Raw genomic sequence first — 11,080 nt, 5'->3', positions numbered from 1 at the left:
GATAAATGTACCCGAGTTCCCTTTTCATTTTTGTGTTATTATATTTTAAAAAATTATTATCGTTCCGTATGTGTTTCAAAATGTCTTTTAAATTACTAACAACAAATATGAAAGACTAAGTGCAACGTTGTAACCAATTTCATTTCTGTCCAAGTTAAAAATGATATGACTCATCGAAAACTGCGCGAACAAACATAAACAGTGGCGTAATCGTCCGTCTCCAGACCGATTTTGAATTTGTAAACTGTCATTGCAATGGACAGTTGACATTGTGCTCTGGAGGAAACAATATGTATCACTCTTGCTATGGATATAATTTGTAATCTGGAATTTTTTGCATACCTTTTTAATACGTATTTAATTGCGGCTCGCGAAAAATTTCAAATTTTGAAAAATGGCTCGGATTATCAAGGAGCTTGGCCACCCTGGACATATAGTTTGGCACAGATTCAAGAAAGCTTGTGAATCCTGACCTAGCCCATTTTGTTTCTTTGTAATTTGGAATTTTTATGCACCTGTTATATCATTAGTTTTTTATTTATAAAAAAAACAAACATGCCTGTGAAATATAATATTTGAGGAAAGATATAAAAATGCCTAAAATGCATTTGCAAAACACAAATGAAAATATTTTTATTTTTACATTGTTTTCTGAAATAATAATAACTTACTATTTAGAACTGTCCTAACTGATGAGAGCAAAAAAAAAAAACTTTTTTTCTAATTTTTAAAATCAAGATATTAAATGTAATTATATTTTATTAATTGAATATAAATATAATCCATCCAAATAAAAAATAGACATCTGGAATATTTTGCTTAAATGAAATATTTGCAATCAATAGTAAATGTAGTTAAATTTAATTTTAAAAAATGATTTAATCAGATAATGCATTTTTTGTGAATAAATGTTTTTATATATTATTTCTGTTTTATTTATTATAAATTAAGTACTACAAGCATATATGACAAAAATTATTTTCTATATATTCTAGTTCATTCTTAATGAAAGCAAAAAGTATAAATAAATTTGGTTTAACTTAAAGAATCAATTTTTTTTAGCAAAAAACAAAATAAAAAAAAATAATACTGATTTTTTATTGTACTACTAAAGATAGCATTTCTTCAAAACTTTAACTTAAGTTGAAAAATTAAATTTACATATCAATTAAAATAAAACTTATGTTAAAATATTAACTTCAGGATAAATGAAATACTTTTATAATTTAAGTATCATCCAGATATCCATCTAAATTGAATAGATCCAATTATATATCTATCATCTATAAAAACTTATAAAAATTAAATTATTATTAAAAAAATACATATAAATTAAATTAGTTCACAATAAAATTCATTCAAAAATAGGGCATAAAAGTAAAGCTTTAATTAACCCAGAACAATACACATTACATTGCTGCATAAGTATATGCTGTGTGAAAACAATATTAAGACCAAAATTACTTATATTTTGTCCCTATAAAATTTTGTTTTGTTAGCAAATATCTAAATACTTCTCAGCACCACAATACATAATAGATGTGGCCCATCTAATGAAAAAGTAATTTTTCAAGACTAAATAAATGACAAGTTTAAAATAAACATTACATTTTATCCTAACACTGACTTACAATTGTATAATTATAGTTATACATAGCAACAGCAGCTAACTTTTAAATTTTATACATGCCTGTTTAAGTGTTGCAAAGTTGCTCGCTCACACTACTAATTAGTACATATGCAATGCATGGTAGATAATTGCAAAGAATTAAATACCTCTGAATTATGCAACATATAACAGGTTTTCTTTTTTAAAGTAAAAGAATGGGATACTGAAAGTTCATATTCAGAGCATGTAAGCATGATGAATGTCTATCAATGTTGATCAGTTGACCTAGATGCAGCCTGTTTTCCTGTTTAAACACATGCAGTATCTCTATAATGATATATGAAATAAAATTTCACAATCATCTGGTTGTTGGTATCCTGAATGTAAGGATTAGGGGATTGCAGAATAGGGTCACTATGTGGTATGTTTGCTGAGAAAATGTCGCAATTTCAGAACATCTGTCTCTCCACGAAGTTGTGCCCGCCACCGCCACCATGTCTGCCTGCAAACGAGAAGGAAACAGCATATGTAAGAGCATAATAATAAACTAGCAAAGCTTGGTTGAAAATTGATGCAAATGAAGCTGCCGTTCATCCTCAGCACTGGCTAAAATTTTTCTATTAAAATATATTTTTCAAAATGGTAATTTAAAATAAATGCTCAACAATTATAAGTATTTATTTATAAAAGCTCAAAATGTTGGTATGATAAATGAAATCTTCAATTAAAGCTAAACCATTAGGTGTGTCTGGCATCTCAGAGCATCCAGCAAAATACAAATCACAAAAAAGATCTTGTGGCGCATCTTGCTAGCAAAGCATAGATAATAATTATACATCAAAACTAAAAAACTTACCTATGCAATTCTTTAATCCTACTTATTGTCTAAAGCACAAAATAAACTTAATACAAATTTTTCTTTAATTTTAATAAGCTGCTGCAAATTGCAATCTGAATGCTTGCGCTGAGTTACTGAACACACCCATTGGCTAAATACTATTTATAATTATGCACATATATATAGTACATAAATGTGTTTAACAATGCTATAAAATTTGAAATCGGTGACCTAAACTGTGTGATAAATAGAGCGCATCTTTTGATTTATTACAGGATAGGAAACAAGAAAAGTAGAAGAATTGCTCAAAGTACTAATAGATTGGGTTAGGTTCTGAGAAAATGAAGCTGCTGATACTGCTTGAGCCATTGATACAGTAGCTAGTCCCTGACTTAGTGATGCAGGAACGAAAGATGCAACATTTTGCGTCGTCGCAGCTGCAAGATCTTCAGGGGCTAAGCTCTGTAATGGCAAACTTGTCTGTACAGAACCTGTTAAATCTGTATTTAAGGAAACAGGATGGGATATTTGGGTAAATAAAGGAGGAGGTTCAGATGTTGAAGTAATAACTGAAGAATTAAGAATTGGAGTGACAGAGGTATTTTGCTTACTGAGACGAAGTTGGGCATTCTGATCCAGCAGGAACTCGTTGGTAGCTGTAAGATCAGCAACTTGCTTCTTTAAGTCATCAATTTTTCTTCTTAATAATGAATTTTCATCTTCTAGCATCCTATAATCAGGAGGCACTGGTGGAGCAGGAGGAGGCAAAAGAGGTTCTCCTCCTCTGGATGGACGATCCATCATAGGTGGTCCCCCAAATCGATCATCAAACATGCGGCGTTTAGGTTCTGGTTCATAGGGATTAAAATCATCATAACGTTCAAAACTATCAAAACGTCTTCCTCTTGGATTTGGACCCATTTCAAATTCAGGATTAGGATGGCGAAATTTGCATCTGGCACCACGACGACAATCACCTTTCATAAAATCTTTGCAAATTTCACGCACATCTTTACTTGCATTCAGAGCTTCCTGAATATGAGGTGGAAGCTTTCCTGTGTTGTGAAAAAATTCTTCTTCTTGCTTACTGCAATGAAGAAATTTACAATTAGGACGTCGACATTCTTTATTTTGAAAATCATGACAAAAGACATAATCTTTTTTCTCTGTATCTTCAGTTTCTGGATGTCTATATTTGCATCGTTTACCACGTCGACAAAGATTACGTAAAAAATCTCTACAAATGTCATTTCCTCCATTCACAACATTATTATCAGTGTTATTTTTCTGATTTCTTTCGTCTTCTGACATCTTTTAATCTCTTAAAACTTGAAATCACTATAAAAATAAAAAATTAAATATTTTAAATTTTGTTTTCTAGAATGACCAATTTTATTTATAATCAAGAAAATTAAAAACATCTGCATTATTTACTAAATATAAAAAAATTACATTTAAATTAAACAATTGAACATTTAAATTGAAGAATTAAAAACAATATCATTTAAAACTTATATTAATTTAATTCAGTAAAATAANAAAAAAAAAAAAAAAAAAAAAAAAAAAAAAAAAAAAAAAAAAAAAAAAAAAAAAAAAAAAAAAAAAAAAAAAAAAAAAAAAAAAAAAAAAAAAAAAAAAAAAAAAAAAAAAAAAAAAAAAAAAAAAAAAAAAAAAAAAAAAAAAAAAAAAAAAAAAAAAAAAAAAAAAAAAAAAAAAAAAAAAAAAAAAAAAAAAAAAAAAAAAAAAAAAAAAAAAAAAAAAAAAAAAAAAAAAAAAAAAAAAAAAAAAAAAAAAAAAAAAAAAAAAAAAAAAAAAAAAAAAAAAAAAAAAAAAAAAAAAAAAAAAAAAAAAAAAAAAAAAAAAAAAAAAAAAAAAAAAAAAAAAAAAAAAAAAAAAAAAAAAAAAAAGAGAGAAGAGCCAGAAGACTAACTATGACAGTGAAACTGAGTCAGAGGAGCAAGAGATTATAGAAAATAATCAAGACAGTGACTCTGAACAATCAACTGATGAGATATATGACTTTCTTATAGAAATAACAATAATAACAGAATAAAATTGATCTGTCAAATGTGGTAAAAATGTCTGCAAGAAACAGTTATACAATCACTAAATGTGCCATTAAGAAGGCAAAACAACAGATGGAAGTGAAGTGGCTTATTTTTAATTAGCTTAAGGATTTAAAACCATATTTGTTTAATAAAAAGTTCTAGGATACATTTTTATTTTTTAATTTTGTTCATGTTTTCAAAAACAAAATTAAATATTGGAAGATATGAAGTAATATTGCATATGCAGTGTAATAACCACAACAGGTCCAATTATGAAACTCTAAAGGGTGCACCCACTGAAAGATTATATATATATTGGATAGGATTTTTGAAAAGTGAACCCTATAAAATGTTTTATAAAACATCAATGAAAGAGGATGAGGAATTCAAATTTCATAATTTATTTCTGCATCAGAGAAGACTAAGAAAGTTTACTAATGTTGAGTTAATGCCATTATATGAAAATGTAAGACCAATTTAAATACAACATGAAATTATTACAATTTATACCGCCTGTAAATCATAATTATTTCAAAACACTCGCACATACCATATATACTCACATATAAGACTAGGTTTTTATTCAATTTTCACTGCTTCAAAAACCTAGGTTATCCTATACACGTGAACGAAGGATTCTTTGCGTTTTTGCAAATAATTTCCGTGAACCATGCTGTCACTATAGATCTACAGTCTATTTATAAGTTGGCACCTACTGTAAACAAATTAAGACATACACCCCTTTGTTTATTGGTTTAATCCTACATCCATCAATTAAAAATCACATTGCATCTCATTCGTTCGCAGAAAATAGTTTATTATTTATAAAAACATTAATGAAATGCAGGTCACTTAGCAATGATTATAAATGTAAATGTAGTTATTTTGTATTAGTTAAATTGTTATTTTTAATGAATATTAGCACATTCTGAATCATTAAAAATAAACTTTTTCCAATTACGCAATGTTTTGGTTTTGTTTTCAATTCATCACATATTAAGGNATGACTTATCTGAACACTAATGATAATCCCTAATTTTTCCTGACTTTCCAAGTGCATAGGAACCCTGTCAATACATTCCCTATTTTATCGCTCAAAATTTTTAAACACACACACAAATATATTTTTGTGTGTGTGTGTGTTGTTGTTTGTCATCATCATCCTTAAATTAACTAGATATCAAAATCAAATAAACTGAATCTCTTAAATCAATAAAAAGTTTTTCTATTTAAATAAATACTCTTTACTGGTTACATAGCCATCATGAGGATTAAGAACAAAAATGTACATAAATAAATAAATAAACAAAAAAATTAATAAATATTGGGTTGGTCCATAAGTTCTGGCATTTTTTTTTAAGTGCGCCCAACTTTTGAACCTTTCCCATCGAGTGAAGGCAACTCTCTATGACGCTCTATGGTACTGTGGGAGCATTCCATTATCTCTGCCAATTCCCTCATCATTTGGCGTGGATCTTCGTGAATAAGCTGATTCAGCTGCTCCTCATCAAACTAAACAGAGTGTCCAGTGCGATGCATGTTTTTGAGGTCAAAATTGCCATCTTTGAATCGCTCAAACCAATTTTGAGCCATCCTAAGAGGCATCACTTCTTTGCCACATTTCACAAATCTCTCAAGCAGCTACTGTGGCTTTGATTAAACGCATAAAGCAGAAGGTGTCAAAAATGCTCTTTTTGTTGACTTGACACTCCATTTTATTGACCCGAAAAGAACAAAACGTATATCAGCATAAAAAACCAAACACTATTTTGTAGAACACATAATTCTATATTGAACAACATAAAATGCATTGCCAAAACATTTTATTTTTCATGCAAAATTTTCACTTAAAAAACGCCAGGACTTATGGGCCAACCCAATAAATGAATAATATAGTTATTAAATTTTTTTTCTCATTATAAAATATTCTATATTTTGTTTTAAATTTATGTTCAATTCTGTATTATTTATTTGTTTTAATTACTCTATTTTACATCATAAAAACACAACTTTTGTTATAAAAAATTGCACTGCATCTTATATATAAAGTTGCAATATCCCAGAAAAAGATGAATATCCAAAACAGCCTTCATCAAATTCAGGTATCTCTATCTAGTCCAATTTTTGAATAAAAATGTTACTGTTTAAACATATTTTTTTCATTATAAGTAAACAGCTTTTGCATGTATTCATATAGAATATTTTTATAATTTTATATTTTATTAAATATTTTAATAATGTAATTTTTAACTGTAAAGGATTTCTTTTAAACTCTTCTTTTTTCCCTGATAAATAAGAGTGCATTTTACTTTTTTAAAACTAGATTACAATAAAAAGATGGCTGGCAACATTGTTGTTGTCTTTACTTGTTTTCATCCCTAATAACTGTTACCATTACCTTTAAGTCATCAGATGTACAGTACATGAAATTACTAATACAAATGATTACTCATAAAATGGGAATTATTTAACTATTTTAAAAATCTCACCTCCAACATATAAAGATATTTCAGTGTAATTTCAATGAAAATTTTGATTAATAACACAAAAAAATATTCATCTCAAAGAATTTCATTTAAAAAAAATATTTTTATATTTTTACTCCAGTCCTAGANTCCAAACTTACAAACATTATATTATTATAATGTTTGTAAGTTTGGATGTAGCGGGTAATCTCTGAAACTACTCATCCAATTTCAAAAATTCTTTCACCAATATTTAGAATGGAACTTCAGGGTGGACATAGGCTGTATATTATTCTGTTACACATTCATATAAATTAAAAGATATCATCTAGGGTTAAGGCTTTTATGTCCAACAGATGGTACTACGAGTACGACGATCTAAGTTTGCTTTTCTGTGAGGATGAACTAAAGCAGATCATTTTCTATCTATCTATATAAATAAAAATGTAATGTTCATTTGTTCCTACTGATTCCTTTGAAATTTTGACACAATGCTGCATTTGAATACGCACATGTTTTTATATAATATACATGTCAAAATTCCCTGCATTGGGGAGATGGACGGAATTAAGGCTTACCGCAAAGAACTCTGCTTCTATTTATACTATTTTAGATGCGGTTTTTGTGTTCTTGATTGCATTTTAATAGAGTACATCAAACATCAAGAGAATATACACTAAAAAGGAATTTTTCGATATTCCCCCTGTGGGGAGAGGGACAGGATTAAGGCTTACTGTGAAGAACTTGGCTTCTATTATACTATTTTAGATGCGATTTTTTGCGTTTTTGATTGCGTTTTAATAGGATATGTCAAGAGAATGTACACTAAGAAGGGATTTTTCGAAAAATTCCCCCCACGGGGGAAGTGTTATACATTTATAATAGATACATTTTGAGCCACAACAATGCGTGGCAGGGTCAGCTAGTATATATATAGTAGAAGAGAAGGATAAAATGATTCCTGTTTCCAAATCCCTATAAACACATTAAGGGACTACACAGAATATGGGACAAAAAAAAGATGACAACCTAGACAGCTTGAAAATGATGTTAGCAAAGGACCAAACTGCTATTTGATATTTCAAAATGTATCTTAATTTAAGAACACAATAATGACGAAAGACAAGCTTTTGTGTCTTGTAATTAAATTTTTACAGTATTTTAAGTTAAAGAGGAATCATTTTAGAAAACTTGAAATGCACATGTATAAAATGCAAGTTAATTAAAGTTCATGTTTCTGCAGTTTGTCATATTTGCTACCTTAAAACAATGATCATTTTATCCTTCTCTTCTATTACATTAAATTGAATCATGTTATTCTTCATATTTTGAATCTCTCCAATGGTTCTTCTCAAGATATTTTCATATTTATCCAACAAACCAAATTTTAATGCAAATTTTAGTCACACTTTAAGTTCTTGTGCCCCTAACACTTAGGCAATGTTGATGAAAACTTGGTCCAACAATTTTATAATTCTCTATATAAATTTTAGCAATTTGAACATCATATCTTTAATGGCTGTTAAGCCATTTGTGTGTAATAGTAGCCAATTTGCTAGCTTATGATGAAATTTGTCCTGCCTCAAATACTGCTATAAAAGAAATTTCCAATTTTAGCCTGTTCTCCTGAACATAAAGTTAACATAATTAATTACCTTGTTTAATACATTTTTTAAAACTCTTCTGTTAAAATATCTAAAATAAATTCTTTAATGCCTTTTCATAAACATATTGAGCTACAACACACAATACAACTGAATAGGCCTAATATTGTTGCACTTATACAATGAAACCCCTTTGTTGTTATAAATAAAAGGAAACTAATATTTTCTCTAAGGCAAGAAATCTGTCAATTACCTTCCAAGAAGAGGAAAGAGGCCAATTGTTCCACTGTTATTTTTATGGCTTTGTTTTATGCAGGAAACACTCCTATCTACATAAAAATGCATTTGTGCCAGCATGAATTTGAAAGACATGTTTTTCAGTAGCCAATTACATCTAGCTCATTTTTGAAAACAAAGAAAACATGATAAAATTACAGTGGGTGATCAATACGTTTGTGATATAATTTCAAAATATGTAAAATATTTAAACGATATCCAAATAAATAATCAATTAATTTTACATAAATTATTATGATGCAAATATCCTCCGTAATTTAAATTATCCTTAATGCGAATTTCTGTTAATGGAATCTAGTTCAAAAATGGCACACCATGCTGTGAATAGCATGTCCGTTTCCTTGAAGTTAATAGTGACTCCGTGTTTAATTTCCCGATAGATCTCAAGTGATTAGAGGTATTATTCTAATTTATGTGAAATTAATTGATTATTTATTTGGATATCATTTAAATATTTTACATATTTTGAAATTATATCCCAACATTATATAAATTTTGATGCAATGTATTCAAATTATGTAATCAATCCAAACTTTTGAAAAAAACGTTCTATTTTATTAGCTGTTTGTTCGATATTGTTGAGACCTGAAGATGTCTATTTCACATATACAAAAATGTTTGTAAGAATTTTGCTTTTTTGCGACATGAACTGGGGATGGTTTGGTGAGTGGCATATTTACAATTACCCAGTTTTTGAGATATATTCTAACTGTTTTGAAAAGCTCTTCACAATAAGCATTTAATGAAGATCTCTGGTTTAATGGTTGTAAAGTTATAAACATTCATTTATCAAAAAAAAAAATAAGAAAATTTTTGAAACATTTATCTTAGACCACAGGATGGGAGGAAAAAAAAGAAAGTCATTGATGCAATACTGATAAAACTTTCCAGAATGATGCAGTGGACTTTCTCTCTTAAATGACATATTTTTGTTTTTTGATTTTAGTCTTGATTCTTTAATTGTAGACTTTAATGTGAAAATAATCATATTTCAAAAAAAACGCATAGTATGAATTCAGAAGCAAATATAAATTTTTTAAAACTATAATATAACTCGTTGAAAAGAGCATAAAATTCTGTGCTAGATTCATTAACTTAAAAAGTTGCTTTATCTGCTTAAAGCAAAAAATTCAGTGAATTTTGAAATTTATACTTGTAGGACATTAAGTTTGAATCTATACTTTGTGCAAATAAGAAAAGGAAAATGACTAGCTTGTCAAATAAATGTATAACAACTGAAGATAAAGGTTAGTGCTACTTTGACTACAATGTATGTAGAAATAGTGTATATTTAGTTTTTGTATTTTATTAATAATTAATTATATAATAATTATTATTAATAAAATAATAATAAAATGTTAATTTTACTAAATTCAAAGTGGTTTTGAAATTGATTTAAAAACTAGTTATTACCAAAATGGGTTTTGTTGACGACAGACTGACTGATTTTGAGAAAGGTTAAAAACTGAAGGTTAAAAAATAATTTATGTTGGAGCAAATTCAAAATTAGAAAAATAAATAATTTTCACTGAATATTTCCATTCAAATGTTCCATTCTTTCAAATTGTATTGAAAGAGTTTTATCTTGATGTACTCTAATGAAGGAAACAAAGAACACATGACAACATGATTCAGAACAACATGAAATGCAAGACTGAATAAAATAAACATTCAAATAAAATAATAATACTGTATTAAGTAAACACAACTACAATTCAAAGGGTTTCTATGCAGTGGAAATGCTGGAATTAAAGATGGTTAGTGCTACTTTGATTACCTTCAGTGTGGATATAATGTATTTCCATACAAAAATAAAATAAATGTTTCTTTGAATAATGTGTATTTTTTTTGTATACTATTCTCTATAATTTGTTTAAATAGAATATAGTATATTTTCTTGTTTACTTGTTCTTGTATCACTTGTGTATTTTATATAATTATATAGTATCTATTAAAATAAAACGTACAGGTAACCCCCGTATAACATGGCACTTCTATAGCACGGATTCGCTCTAACACGGTTCGAGAATTGGTACCATCCCCCGTATAACACGGTACTTTTATAGCACGGATTCACTCTGACACCGTTCGAGAATTGGGTAAAACCCTCGTACAACAGGAAATGTAATTAATTTTTACATACTTAAGTAATAATAGTTCACGAAAATTATTATTTTCGTGAACTATTAGTACTTAAGTATGTAAATTTTCTCTTCTCG

The 11,080-nt window shown here is 27.9% G+C and overlaps 1 protein-coding gene across 2 annotated transcripts in view; it reads right to left on the bottom strand.

The window, feature by feature from the left end:
- Positions 1-11,080, bottom strand: part of LOC111624867 (zinc finger CCCH domain-containing protein 10-like) — an 81,924-nt gene that overhangs the window by 45,950 nt on the left and 24,894 nt on the right. The window contains exons 2-3 of one of the 2 annotated variants that reach the window (XM_023367835.1): positions 3,059-3,785; positions 1,347-2,111 (exon numbers count right to left, since the gene is read on the bottom strand). In XM_023367835.1, the coding sequence (XP_023223603.1) occupies positions 2,059-2,111; positions 3,059-3,758 (753 nt within the window). In that variant the 5' untranslated portion in view covers positions 3,759-3,785 and the 3' untranslated portion in view covers positions 1,347-2,058. Of the gene's footprint in view, positions 1-1,346; positions 2,112-3,058; positions 3,786-11,080 lie in introns of those variants that run through there. The other variant, XM_023367836.1, reaches the window with a different exon arrangement.

Source organism: Centruroides sculpturatus, unplaced genomic scaffold (assembly GCF_000671375.1).
Source record: "Centruroides sculpturatus isolate CEXI.00-Female unplaced genomic scaffold, Cexi_2.0 scaffold301, whole genome shotgun sequence".
Lineage (NCBI taxonomy): Eukaryota > Metazoa > Arthropoda > Arachnida > Scorpiones > Buthidae > Centruroides > Centruroides sculpturatus.
Note: the sequence above shows the minus strand (reverse complement) of the source record. Positions and strands in the feature narration are given on the sequence as shown.